This window comes from Sceloporus undulatus, chromosome 10 (assembly GCF_019175285.1).
Source record: "Sceloporus undulatus isolate JIND9_A2432 ecotype Alabama chromosome 10, SceUnd_v1.1, whole genome shotgun sequence".
NCBI classification, from domain to species: Eukaryota; Metazoa; Chordata; class Lepidosauria; order Squamata; family Phrynosomatidae; genus Sceloporus; species Sceloporus undulatus.
In genome coordinates this window covers 16,258,849-16,273,032 of record NC_056531.1, presented here as the reverse complement: position 1 = coordinate 16,273,032, position 14,184 = coordinate 16,258,849, and the positions used below count along the sequence as shown (strand labels likewise).

The window sequence follows — 14,184 nt, the reverse complement described above, 5'->3', positions numbered from 1 at the left end:
GCTGGAATTTCATCAGAGAATCAGAGGGACTCGGCTCCAGGAAGTGCTAAGTGTTGTTTTCTCTACTTACAGCAAACATCCATCTTGGGGAGCGTCTTTGGAGACTCTTGTTATGATCAGCAGATGACAACTAGACAGGCAAATGCGTTATCCCACCAGGTGAGCAAGCGTTCTGTTTCTTTGCACCACAGTTTAGAAGTGATACTATTTTAGATGCCAGCTCCCAGAATCACAGCTTGTAGGAGTTGTCATCCAAATAAAATTAAAAAAACCCAACAATTTTTCCGAACTCTGCTTTACATGCAGATATATATACACGCACTTTGCCGCTCCAACAATCCCTGAACACTGTACTCTGAGAAGTAAACAGAATTGCTAAACAGGCTTAGGAGACCTAAGTGAATTGCTGTTTTGGCATTATCCCAAACTATTCATTTCAGAGAATATAACTGGATCCTTTTTCTGCATTGCATGGCCTAAGATTGTTTCAACAAAAGTTGCCTCAAGAAATAGTGCCTTAACATCTCATGTGTGAGTTGCCATTAGGAGCCTGCACCTTTTGGAATAAAGTTAGGAATAGGAAACAGTCTATGGCCTGTGTTCCACACCATTCTGTGCAGTTGGCAGGGTCTCCTTCCTCACCTACATAGGAGATTGGCTAGTTCCAGAACTCTCTGGAAGGAGCAATTTTCTAAAGCTGAGCAGAGTGGCAGAGTCAGTCCTGGTGCAAACATCTAGATTGGGGTGAACAAAGGGTGCTCCTTGGGTTGCATGCTGTCCCCGGGGGTAAAAATGTCCATACCCCTAGAGTGTGCGGTGGGTATTTGCACCACATTTGAAACTCCCCCCATACCAGCTGGGTTTAAAAAAAATCAATGCCCAAAATGCCTTCTAGGGGATGTGGAGGCCATTAATATATAATGACCCCCACATGTATCTGCACAAAATTATTCCTTGAAACCTTTGCGATGTGTGATTGCTGCAGAAAGACTGCTCAGAAACACTATTTTTTCCCCAGAGCTAGGAGAAAACTATGGAAATTATTTTTGTAAGAGCTGAAATGTTTCATCCCTTGTGCTGTTCTTGGCAGGTTTCCAGGGTTGAACATGTGCAAAATTTGCCCCCAAAGCTTGCTTATCTCTTGTGTGAAGGATTGCAGTATTATGGGGTTATTGTTTTTTAGCATTTATATGTGAAGGCCCAAATAGGAATAGATATCCATTTTGCCTGCAGTATGGGGAGGTAGTCCTTCCGCTGGGTCTTGCTCCTCTCTTCTTCCTTTAGGCAGGGCTTCAAAAACTGTCACTCAAACTCACCATCTCCTGGGTGGAGAACCAGACCTCCCCTCCGCCCCAGTTGTGTCTAGGGACCTCCTGGAACTTGGATATGGTGCTGAAGGCTCTGTTAAGGGAACCATTTAAGCCATTAAAGGATATGGAGTTGAAATTCCTGAAACTGAAGGTATTGTAGGGTATCTAAACTAAGGGCACTTTCGGTACCCAAGGAATTGTGTGTGGTTTCATAAAGATTCAGTGGTTCTTTGTTTGGGTCCCTCATTTGTCCCTAAGGTAAATCCCACCTTTCACTGAGCACAGAAAGTGGTGCTTCTATCATTCTGCTCAGACCCACAGATTCCACAGGAAGATTTGTGGCATAGAGTGGATGTATGTAAGGAATTAAAGGTTTATGGCGAAGACCAGGGAGTTGGGGCAGTCAGATTTCTTCTTCATGTCCTTTCAGGAGGCCATGAAAAGTCAAAAGGTTTCTTCTTGGACGTTGGCTCATTGTTTGAGATGGTGCATTGAGTTGGCCTATGTACAAGGTCCTTACTAACACCAAAGGGGATCCAGGAACATTCCAATCACAGTATGGCTACATCAGCAGTTCTAAGGACAGGGGTTCTCTGGCTAGAGATTTGCAGGACGGCTACCTGGGCTTCCCCTATCGTCCCGTATTAGACATTATAAGATCAACAGGTGCTCCACTGCAGATGCAACATTTGAGAGATGCGTCTTGAAGGAGTTCGTACATACATAGGAATATTTTATGGGTAGTAACATGACCCTTAGATAGGTCTCAGCGGAAGGATTGCCCCCCCCACACACACACACACTGGAGGAAAACAGAACATTAGTACTTACCATGAAGGGTTTTTTTCTGCAATGTTGGGGAGGAAATCCGTTCCCAGCCCTTGTTGGATTTTAGCCTGGGAATGTCTATGTTGAGTAGTTTTTAGTAGTCTGTAACCACAGCTTGTCATACCATCACTGGGGGAGGAGGGTCTGGCTCTCCTCCTAGGGGATGGTGAGTTTGAGTGACAGTTTTTGAATCCCTGCCTAAAGGAAGAAGAGCAGGAGCAAGACCCAGAGGAAGGATTTCCTCCCCAACATTGCAGAAAAGGAACCTTCACGGTAAGTACCAATGTTTCGTTTAAGGTACACTCATGCTTAAAAGTAAGGCCTGTCTAGAAAGACTTCAGTCTGATTGGAGGGGCATCCTGTTACAGAAGTCTGCCATGATATCAAAATGGAGCCTACATGTACAGGGGCACTCTGTCTCATAATACTAACTGCTAGGGACAAAGAAATTTGGGAGAGGCTGTCTTCCTCCTCTGCCTGGAGGAAAGCAGATACGAGGTTAGGTAGACCTTTGGTCTAATCTGCCAAAGCTTTTTAAGTCCTTATCTCCAGGATTTCTTCCTCCAGCTCGAGCAGTTCAACATGATTGAAAATGCTATCAGCTCCAACAGCCTCTACAGCCCCTGCTCCACTCTCAACTACTCCCAGGCCGCCATGATGGGGCTCACCGGCAGCCATGGCAGCCTACAGGACACCCAGCAGCTCAGCTACACCAGTCATGGGAACATCCCCAACATCATCTTAACAGGTAGGGCAGCTCTCTGGGCACAGAGGGTGGGACACCTTCAGACCTTGCTCTATTTGGGTGGATGGTGAAGCGGATGAGGATAATAGTCTTTGTTTATTCACCACCTTTCTCCCAGATTGGGACTCAAGGCAGGTTACAAATTTAGATGATTACAATATAATTAAAACATACAAAACCTAGAATCTTAGAGTTGGAAGGACCATGCAGGAATACACAACTATAGCATTCTTGAAAGATGCCTAACATAAACATTAATATTAAAATAGCATTAAAATTAAAGGGAGCCCTGGTGGAGCAGAGTTTAAATGCTGGTACTGCAGCCACAACGTTGTAAATTCAATCTGAGAGGAGGGCTCCAAGAGTGACTCAGCCTTCCATCCTTTCGTAGGACGGTAAAATGAGTACCCAGCTTGTTGGGGACAATCTGTTTACAGATTATAAACTGCTTAAGGAGTGCTAGTTCACTGATAAGTGGTATAGAAATGTCCTTGCTATAACTATTAACCATATTAAAATTTAATCCATACCCTTAAAAAGGATAGAAAAGAGTTAAAATGTACAGTGCCATTTATAACAATGCAACACCCTCTAATCTCACCTCAAAAATCTTCAATTCTAAAAGCTTGCCAGAATGAAACTGATGGAAAGATAGGAAGGAGTGAGTTACAAAATTGGATCAGCCACTGTTTCACATCCCGGATCAGTTATACTTGTGAAGGTGACAGGACTGAAAGGAGGACCTCTCCTGAGAATCTCAAGATCTAGGCAAGCTCATACAAGGAGATACAGACTGTCACATAGCCTGGACCTAAGCTGTCAAGAGATTTATAGGTCAGAATCAGCCCTTTGAATTGTGCCCAGAAGAAATGGGCAGACAATAGAGTTGTTGGAACAGAGCAATTGTGTGATCCCTGTAGCCAGACCTACTGTATACAGTGGTGCCTCGGGTTACGAAATTAATTCGTTCCGCCGCGGCGTTCGTAACCCGATGCATTTCGCAAGCCGAAAAAGGCTTTTCCAAAGCGCGGCTAGCGGTCGCGTTTGAATTTCGCGCCGAAAAAAAATTTCGTAACCCGAAAAAACCTTCGTATCCCGGAACAGTTTTTTTTCGCAATGGAACTTTTTCGTATCCTGGAAATTTCGTAACGCGGTCAATTCGTATCCCGGGGTACCACTGTACACTCATGTATAAGTCTAGAAATTTTAGTCAAAAAATTGACCCCAAAACCCTTGGTGAAATGTAAGAGTGTAATCTATCCTGGAAGCATTGACCCTCCTTCTACTATGTCATTCATCCAGCCTTTAGGGTGATTGCAAACAGCTGTGCCTTCTGGAATTTTGTAAATTCTTTGCAAGTGTTTTCCTTTGCTTCATCCTTTAGATCAATGATTATATGCCCCTAAGTTTTACCCTTGACTTATCCATGGGTCATATCAAAATCTGGCCTTGGCTTATACATGAGATCGATTTACAATTGAGTATGTATGGTAGTTAACACATTGGAATGCAGCCAGAACTCTCCCCATATCCTTGGATGACCTTGGGCAAATCACACACTCTCAGCCCCAGAAAACCTCAGGATAGGGTTGCCATAAGTCGGAAATGACTTGAAGGCGCACAACAACAACAATCCTTGAAGGGCTATAACACTAGAGAAGATAAAGACAGTGCCCAGCAGGAAAGATTCAGAGTTCATGTGCTTAAGTTACAATTCCTTTTGAGAGGAGTTAATGAGAAACGTTTTAAAGTTAATTTTCAGAAGTTACTTTTTCAGGGGCATTTTAGATACATTTGGAGTGAACTTTTTCAGGTTTTGTGACCTTCCATAATGCAAGTTACTTTTTAAGAAAAGCAGTGATAGCGAATTATGGCACGGAAGCTGCATTTCAAATTCCAGAACGCCTTGATTTTCAAACCTTTTGGAGCTTTGGTTAGAGGGCATTTGGCTTCAGCTGTGTAAAAGCAGGCTGATAGTGGCACCAGTGATTCCTTTTTTTACATTTGGATCCTGCCCCTCATCCTCAAGGGGTTGCCTATTGTTCACACACACACACCACTATTTTTATTCTCCACACAATCCTGTATGGTAGATAATGCAGAAAGACTGACTGTCCTAAGGCCATCCTGGGAGTCTCTCAATCCCAGTCCAGCCCTGTAGCCATTATTTCATACTGCCTTTCAGAAGACTGGTGGACTCTCCCTTGCTGAGCATCTTCAAGCCAAGAGTGGACAAGCCATCAGTTGGGAGCAGTTTTTGCTTTGTTTTTTCTTGGGTGAATCAGGGATCAGGCTAGATCAGGCTAGCCTAGGAGTAAGAAATATGCAGGCCACACAGGGCATTTCAGGAGGTCCATTGGGGGAGAGGCAGTGACCACCCAAAAGTGGCTTAGGTGGAAAGAAAAACAGACTGATCCTGACCAAAAGTATCCTTTCTTTTCTCTCTCTCTCTCTCTTCCTTCCTCCTATTTTTTCCCCACCCTCCAGTTACTGGAGAATCGCCTCCCAGCCTGTCGAAGGACCTGACCAGCTCTTTAGCCGGGGTAGGGGACGTCAGCTTCGACTCGGATTCCCAGTTTCCTCTGGATGAACTCAAAATCGACCCCTTGACCTTGGATGGGCTGCATATGCTCAATGACCCAGACATGGTCCTTGCTGATCCCGCCACAGAGGATACTTTCCGGATGGACCGGCTGTAGTGGACAGAGGACTGGTGGGCAGGAAGGGGGGGTGATGCGGAGAGAGCGAGAGAGAGCACGCACGTGCACACGTGAGATCACCAAGCCCCCCCTCCAGTGTGTCCGAGCTGCTCCGGGACTCTGAGGGAGAAAGGACTGGCCTGCCTTAGGAGCTACCAAGAGCCAGAGCTCCACTGTTGTGTCCAATTTTAGCAGCACTTATTCAACACTTGCAGAGTGGCCCTCCTACCCCTTGCCAGTTTCATCCTCCTGCCCCAGCACCCCCTTCCCAGCCCTTCCACAGGCTTGGCTGTTGAGAGAGGCTGTTTTCCAAACCAACCCCCCTTCCCTTTGCTCTCTCTGCTTGCCACCAAAGCTTCTAGCATTTGGTCCTTTTGTTTTGCCTTTGCGCTAAAAGGTTTTGGGGTTTGGCGGGACGTGGTGGCAGAAGAGGTTGAGCCCCTTCCCATTCGGTCAGTCCCGGGGTGGGACAGGACAGAGTTGTCTAGAAGATAAATGTTTGTTTGTTTTTGGGGAAAAAATATCTATGTAAAACTACCAAGCCTTTGATTTATGTTACAGAGACAGCCACCTCTGCATGAAGGGGAGAGGGATTTCCTGGGTTCGGTGGGGATCGTTCGACGAAGTCTAGGGAAAAGTGGGGAAGCCACCAACCCACTAATGTTATGCTGCTCCCTTGTCACTAAGGAAAAGGAGACTGAAATTGGATGGGGGGGGATTCAGATAACTTTTTGGGGTTTGGGGGAGTGGGAGGTGGGGTGTCAATGATTTACAGTCTCCTGCCTGTTTCCCCCGAATCTCTTTCCTTGACAGTTGTTGAGAACCGTAGTTCTGCCTGTGCACGCATGCTGCCGTTTACAGAAAGTTATGTGAGCTACACAATTCTGCTCAGCACAACAAATGGGGTAAAAGATGCTTGTGTTTTTCTTTTTGTTTTTCCTCTGAGCTTTTACTTTGCAGGGGGGTGGGCTGGTAGAAGAAGCGGGAGAGCACACTTTTCTAACTGTGCTTGCAAGTCCTGTCGTTTCGTTGCCTAAGGAATGCAAATGGCACTCTTTTTGCAGATTTTTTTTTTAAAAAACAGGTCTTTTTTTAACATGTCGGTTCTTTGCTTTGCTTGGAGAAGATAGTTTGTGTACACTATATATAATCAATGTACGTTTGTTGTTTTTTAAAAAAAGTTCTTTCTGATGCATGGCATATTTGGCTCCTAGGAAAGACGAGCAAAATCTGTTGGGTCTCAGACTGGCACCTTGGCTGAGGTGACTCAGGAGGTGCCACCAGAGCGGGTTGCCTTGGACAGCAGAATGATAGCACTTTGAAGATAATGGGAAGAGAGGGACGCAGACCCTGATGATAGTAGTGCCCAGGAGCCCCCTACACATGCACACACACACACACCAAAATCCTATGTACACACACTGTTGTTTTGGTCCAACTGTGTTCAGTCCTCACATACAGAAAATTGGTATCTTTTATTGGCACAGGAGCGATTGTTTTAAAGGACTTGTCTCTCAACATGAACACACTCCAGCTTGTCTGAGCCTCAGTTGCAGATATATAGACGGCTATCACCTGAAGAGATGTAAGGTGTGCTGTCTGTTCAGTTTTCAGTTTTTTCAGACAGCATCTACTCCCCCCCAGCCCAATCCCAAGCAACCTTTAAAGCCCTTGTTTGCTGTGCCATGTAGAAGTATGGGATGTTTTGATGAAATGCTCATTTTTCAATCTCTGTGGTTGCTCAGGGGTATTCTGAATACTTTGGGAATGTTAACTTAAACAGGGTGCTTGGGCTGGTTACAGCTCACCTTTGAATCCTTCTAGTTGGCATGTGCCGAGCAAGGGATGCCAAGGATTTTACCCTTCTTCCTGGAACCCTTTGCTTGAGTCCTACCACATCTTCACTCAGTTTTTCTTCTGCATCCCAATGTCTCTTGCTGCTTCAGTTCTTGGACTCTTACTCCCACAAGTTATTTTTCTTTCTCTTATTTATCCTTGGAATTCAAGGCAGCTTGTAAATGTTAAACAGCTACAGTGCGCCTTAGATATCCGCTGGAGTTTGGTTCCAGGACCCCTTGGATAGCAAAATACGTGGATGTTCAAGCCCCATTGAATACAGTGACATAGTCCTTTGTATATAATAGCAAAATCAAGGTTTGCTTTTTGGAACTTATATCTTTGTGAATATTTTCAAGCCGTGGATGGCTGAATCCATGGATATGAAGGGCCGACTGTATATCTAAAAGTTCATATCATACAAAAGTTAAAAATATAATGAAACTAACAATAGAATCAAAAGCAGTTGAAAGCATGGCCGTTAAAATGAAGCAAAAAAACATACGTGGGCAACGCAGCACATTAGTAAGGCCCTTTTTCTGTGAGTCTCAGAGGTCAGCCAAAACCAAAAGGTCTTTGCCTGCCTGTGGAAGGCTAGCAAGGAGGGTAGCAGTCTTTACTTCTTAGAAAGGGAGTTCCAGAGCTTGGGGGCAGCCACTGAGAAGGCCCTGTTCATGTGCCTGCGAAGGTAGTGTGACAGAGAGAAGGGCCTCCTCAGCAGGTCCCAAAATACTGACATGCTCATATGGGCATTATATTTGTATTTCTCTGTGTGTGTGTGTGTTTGTATCACAAGGAAATCCCTTTATGAGTGCATGGTTGCTTCTGTTTGCGTCATTTCTGCCATCATCAGTTTATCATATTTTTTGCACTAAAAAAAGAGAAATGGGTGGGAGTTTTTCCGTGTACGGTCTTGTCAGATTTTGTGTGCTTGCGTGACGCTTTGGTGTGCTGTTCCGCCCACCCTGTTCGGTTTGCCTCTCCTTTCACCCTTGTGGTCCTTTGAGCCTCATCACTTCTAGTCCTCCAGATGGTCCACGTATTTCAAGATGGTTGTGGCTTCTTGTCATCTTCAGGAGGAATCCCCTTGGTTAAGACAAGATCAGCAAAGAAGGTATGATGCAGCCAGGTCTAAGTCTCTCTCTCTCTCTGGCAGTTCTCTTCAGGATCATTGGTTGCTCCCTGTGATCTCGCTGTTATTCATCTCTCTGTTCCTGGCCTTCTTTTGTTGGATTCTATGCATTTCAGAATCCTTTTTTTTTTTAATCCTTGCGTCTGTTATTTGGGGGAAGGACAGAGGAGAAGCTAAAGGTTTATGGGTTGAGGGCAGTGTGTGGAGATCCATAACTCTTACAGAGAGATGTAAATGGCTATTTCTTTCTCTTTCTCTCTCTGTCTCTACATATGTACATAGGAGAGCGTGTTTATTGATAAATTGTAAGTAGTTTTACAAAATGGCCTTAATTTAATATCTGTCTAACTTATCTCTATACACTGACACTTCTTACCAGAGTGCAATTTGTTTTGGAGTAACTAGGAGCTAGGGACCACTTGCACTGAGCAAACGTTCATTGGGTTTTGAGTGTTTTGAAGAAAGGGGTTTGGAAGCAAAGATTGAAGATCAAGGGGGTCATAGCATAAGGAATAGGTTAGAAGATTTAGGTGATGTTTCCTCTCTCCTTCCAGCTGTGGACACTGTAGCTTCTTTTAAATGTTTCCTGTTGCGTATCATTCTGTTTTATTTAGGGACATTTATAATAACATTCTTTATTTATGCACCTTATTTTCTATTGCTTTTTTAAAAACTGCATTGGGTTCTTCTTCCTCCTGCCTCCCAGACCTAGATGTATTGGCTTTCCTCTGAATCACAGCTGAATAGAGTCTCTGCTTAGGGGAAGCAGGGAGCTATTGTGAGTTAAAAGAGGGAACTTTCTGAGTTTTGCTTTGAATTTGATTGAGTCTCATAATGATCATGGTCTCATTCACTTTGGCCATTGATGCCCTTCCATCATAAAGTTCAGGGAGAAATAGATGATTCTTCCTTGCTGTCTGATTTAGCTCTCACAACACCCCTCAGAGGTAGGCTAGGTTGGGAAGGCAGCAAATGTACCAAGTAAGCTTCATAGCTGAGTGGAGCCTTGATCCAAGTGTTAGTCTGATCTCTAATTCTATTCTGCTTCAGACTCATTGTTTGAAGCATTGGGATTGCAGAGCAGGAAGGTGGTGCCAGTTTTTCTGTACTAATAGTGGAATACATTGAATTATAAACCTTTCTCCACCCCAAATGTGATCTGAACTCTGAGGACAGAATTCAAAATGACCTTAAGATTTTAGAGAGTTGGGGCAAAACTAACAAGATTAATCTCAACAGGGAGAAATGTAAGGGACTGTAATTAGGCAGAAAAAAATGAAATTCACAGATATAGGATGAGGGACACTTGGCTTGACCATAGTACATGTGAGAGGGATCTGGGAGTCTTAGTGGACCACAAACGGAACATGAGCCAACAGTGTGATTCAGCAGCTAAAAAAACTATTATGGTCCAAAGCTGCATCAGTAGAAGTCAAGTGTCTAGATCATGGGAAGTAATAGTACCACTTTATTCTGCTTGGGTCAGACCTCATATTTTCCTTAGAATCACAGAGTTGGAAGAGACCCCAAGGGCCATCCAGTCCAACCCCTTGATGTGGGCTAGAACTGGAATACCAGTTCTAGGCATGACAAATCAAAAGAGATGTTGACAAGATGGAATGGGTCTTCTTGACCCACCTCCCACCCTCTTTATTCAAACCTTTCCACACAGTAAAGCTGGACTTCATCTCCCACCAGCCTCAAGCAGCAAGATGGGGAGGGACTAGTTTGGGAAAGACTGTTGTACCACCACCATCCTGACCTCTCCATCTCAGATTTTACATGCAAGTTCTTTTTCCTAGAATCATAGAATCATAGAGTTGGAAGAGACCGCAAGGGCCATCCAGTCCAACCCCATTCTGCCATGCAGGAACTCTCAATCAAAGCATCCCCATTGACAGATGGCCATCCAGCCTCTGTTTAAAGACATCCAAGGAGGGAGACTCCACTAGATTCCAAGGAAAGAGTGTGTTCCTCTGTCAAACAGCCCTTACTATCAGGAAGTCCCTCCTAATGTTGAACTGGAATCTCTTTTCCTGGAGCTTCCATCCTTTGTTCCGGGTCCTATCCTCTGGAGCAGCAGAAAACATGCTTGCTCCCTCCTCAATGTGGCCTCCCTTCAAATACTTAAGCAGGGCAATCATATCCCTTCTTAATCTTCTCTTCTCTAGGCTAAACATCCCCAGCTCCTTAAGTCCTTCCTCATAGGGCTTCATGGTTTCCAGACCCTTCACCATTTTAGTCTCCCTCCTTTGGACACATGGCTCCAGTTTCTCAGTGTCCTTTTTGAAGTGTTTTTCCCAGAACTGGACACAGTATTCCAGGTGGGGTCTGACCAAAGCAGAATATAGTGGCACTTTTCTCTTGATCTAGACACTATACTTTTATTGATGCAGCCTAAAATCGCATTGGCCTTGTTAGCTGCTGCATCGCACTGCTGACTCATGTTCAACTTGTGGTCTACTTGGACTCCTAGATCCCTTTCACATGTTGTCTCCTTAAGCCAGGTGTCCCCCATCCTATATCTGTGCATTTCATTTTTCCGCCCTAAGTGCAGTACCTTTCATTTCTCCCTGTTGAAGTTCATTTTGTTAGCTGTGGCCCAACTTTCTAGTTTATTCAGGTCATTTTGAATTTTGATCCTGTCCTCTGAAGTATTAGCTATTCCTCCTAATTTGGTGTCATCTGCAAATTTGATGAGTATGCCCCCAATTCTGTCATCCAAGTCATTGATAAAGATGTTGAATAGCACTGGGCCCAGGACAGAGCCCTGTGGGACCCCACTGGTCACTTCTCTCCAGGATGAAAAGGTGCCATTGCTGACCATCCTTTGGGTTCGGCCGGTCAACCAATTACAGATCCATGTAACAGTTCCTTTGTCTAGCCCACATTTTACAAGCTTGTTTGCAAGAATGTCATGGGGAACCTTGTCAAAGGCCTTAGTGAAATCAAGATATACTATATCCACAGCATTCCCTTCATCTAAGAAGCTGGTAATTTTTTCAAAAAGAGAGATACAGATCCTGTATAAGTTTCAGCTCTTTAAGAGGAGCATGACGATCCCAGTGGCAAGCATCTTCAGGAACTATATTGGTGTTGGAAATTATTTTTATTTCCCTAAAAGTTTTGGGGTTAGAAGAGTCTTGGGACAGAGATAGAATATGAAAGGTCAGAACTTGAATAAGCAGCAATCAGATTAGCTGACCCCGTTCAATTTTTATTATTACAGTGTTCTCCCCACATTCACAGGAATTTGGGATGAAGGACCCCTGTGAATGTGGGAAAACTGCAAATAAAAAAGCGCTGTTCTTTCTACCTAAGAGAAGACCTCTCTAGGAATCTCCAGGTCCTCCAGTGCAGCTCTGCAGTCAACATCTGTCAGAAGTTGATCACAGAATCATGCTGGTGGACCTACAGATGCCTAGAGAAGTGTTTTCTCTAGGAACGTCTGGGTTCTCCAGCACAACTCTACTATCAACTTCCAGCAGCATCGCTCTGGGGGACTTAGAGATTCTTGGAGAGAATGTATGAACCAAAGCCGCCAATAATCGAATCCACAAAAGTCAAAGCCTCAAATGTGGAGGGCCAACTGTAATAACAATAAGGCCTGTGTCCTAAGCTAGACATAAGTCACACTTGGACACAAACCTGACTCTTTAGGTTCTGACTAAAATGGGCACAAAGGTGGGAAGAGGCATTGATGTGTGTGTACTTGACAGTTTTGGACTTCTGTTTCATCTCTTGGGGAGGGAGCTCAGTCCAGGCCCTGCTGTGCAAGGGCAGCTTCATTGAATGGATTGTGATTTCCTGCATGGCAGAGGGTTGGACTGGATGGCCCTTGCGGTCTCTTCCAACTCTACGATTCTATGAGTCTATGGATGAGCCAGGATGGCAGGCATCCCACTTCTGTCTCCTGCTCCCAAAAAGACCTGAGTGGGATCCTCTTGTAAATTGTAGTGCCAAGGCACATTCTTATGAAGATGAGTTGGTGGGCGGCATAAAGGCCCCCCAAACCCTTGCCATGCTTTCAGGCCACCCTCGGAAGCACTGCATGTACGGCAGGGGGACACTGCATCTTGTTCTTGCTAGGCTTTTTTGCATGCTGGCCTATGCCTCTCGCACTAGGAACTTTGGGGGCATCTTCTCGTTGGTCAGAACCTTTCCTGGTATTAACTTGCTCTTTCATTTGCTTGCTTGTTGGTGTTTTTAAGCAGCAAGCCAGGATATCTTTAATAAAACAAAAGGAAGAAAAATGAGAGAGCTGTGATACTCGTTTTTACATCTAATTTAATTTTCAATTAAATTGTTTTTTTAAATTTTATTCTAGTTTTATTTTAAGGCTGGTTCATTTTTAAATCTCTCGCCCAGTCTGCCCGTTGGTGATCCCTTCAAAGTTCAGGAAAAGACCCCCTTCCCCCCACACTGATAGCGCTTTAATAATTTAATTTTTAACAAAAAACTCTTGTCACTGGTGACAGCATTGTGAAAGAGCAATTGAAATCAATATGGCATTCTTTTTTTTTTAAATAAAAAAGGGACAAAAGGGAAAAAAAACAAGTTTTAATTTTCTTCTTATTATTTTTTTTACGTGTGTACTTTTGTGTTTGTGGCAGTGGGCCCCAAGTTGGCATTTCATCCCCACTTTCTACAGGCACTGCGGTGTCTTTTGTATTCTGTATAGATCATTTTGACCTTTCTTTCTCACTCTCTCCTCTCTCTCTTGTTTTTTTAATGGCAGCGAAACAGAAAGCGTTTTAGCATTTCGGTGGAATTTTGTACATTGCAAATGTGAATGGGTGGGGAGGGACAAAACATCAACACTACTTTAAAGAACTTAATCTGTTTGTGCTTCAGTACTTATTATTCTTCTTTCTTTAGGTTTGGGGAGGGTGTGTCTTGTGGGTGTGTACGCATGTAGGTATGTATGTACTGTATGTATAAATATATGACTGACATGTGTGAGTGGTTGGTTTTACTATTAGAGGAAGGCCTGAGGAGATGGCTGGGCCTGGCGCTTTAGAAATGCACTCTTGAGTTAGCTGCTTCTTCAGTAAACACCTTCTGTTCTTTAAATGAAATAGAGCAAAATAATAATAGCTGTCAGTATCTAGCATGCATTATTGAGCGCGCAGGCTGTGATAAATTCTGGGCAACCTCTCTATTTCAAATCAAGTCACTCTTTCTGAGGACAATCTTGCAAGCTAAAAAGGAACTGAAAGCATTAACGTTTGTGCCTGTTTTCCTTCCTTCCCCAACCCTTAATTTTCCCAATGTATAAAAATTAATTTTCCACCATTTTATTCTTTCGACATGCAACTAAAATGCATCAGAGGGAAGGAGATGTAGAAAACTAGTTTGCCGTGTGTTGAGGAGGGCTACCATCTACACCAGTAGCAATCGCTTCTGTGTCTCAGAGTGGTGCCGTTTGGGACAGACTGGAGCAAAGAGTTAAACACATAGTGGTGGGGAGAATTGGCCGCAAAAAGGAGCGTTCACATTTGGGACCCGCTGTAAGCTTTGTGAGCTTTGCTGGGACTTGGTCAGCAGGTTGGAGCTGGGCTGCTGCTCCTGCTTTCTTTTATCAGACAGCAGAGAAGAGAGCAGCAGAAGAAACAGTGTTTTGTGTGGGAGAAG

The 14,184-nt window shown here is 44.1% G+C and overlaps 1 protein-coding gene across 1 annotated transcript; it reads left to right on the top strand.

The window, feature by feature from the left end:
* CRTC1 (CREB regulated transcription coactivator 1) lies at positions 1 to 7,669 on the top strand. Its single transcript, XM_042441613.1, has 4 exons — positions 1 to 159; positions 2,343 to 2,411; positions 2,691 to 2,886; positions 5,371 to 7,669. Exons 1-4 carry the CDS (start codon positions 124 to 126, stop codon positions 5,580 to 5,582), a joined length of 513 nt encoding a protein of 170 aa, XP_042297547.1. The 5' UTR covers positions 1 to 123; the 3' UTR covers positions 5,583 to 7,669.
* Positions 7,670 to 14,184: the final 6,515 nt, after the last annotated feature.

What these genes read in the sequence shown, in the direction of transcription:
- CRTC1 (XM_042441613.1), top strand. Translation starts at nt 124, where the DNA reads ATGACAACTAGACAGGCAAATGCGTTATCCCACCAG. An exon ending in GCAGAAAAGGAACCTTCACG is followed by an intron (nt 2,412 to 2,690) that starts GTAAGTACCAAT and finishes CCTTATCTCCAG; the next exon opens with GATTTCTTCCTCCAGCTCGA. An exon ending in CCCCAACATCATCTTAACAG is followed by an intron (nt 2,887 to 5,370) that starts GTAGGGCAGCTC and finishes CCCACCCTCCAG; the next exon opens with TTACTGGAGAATCGCCTCCC.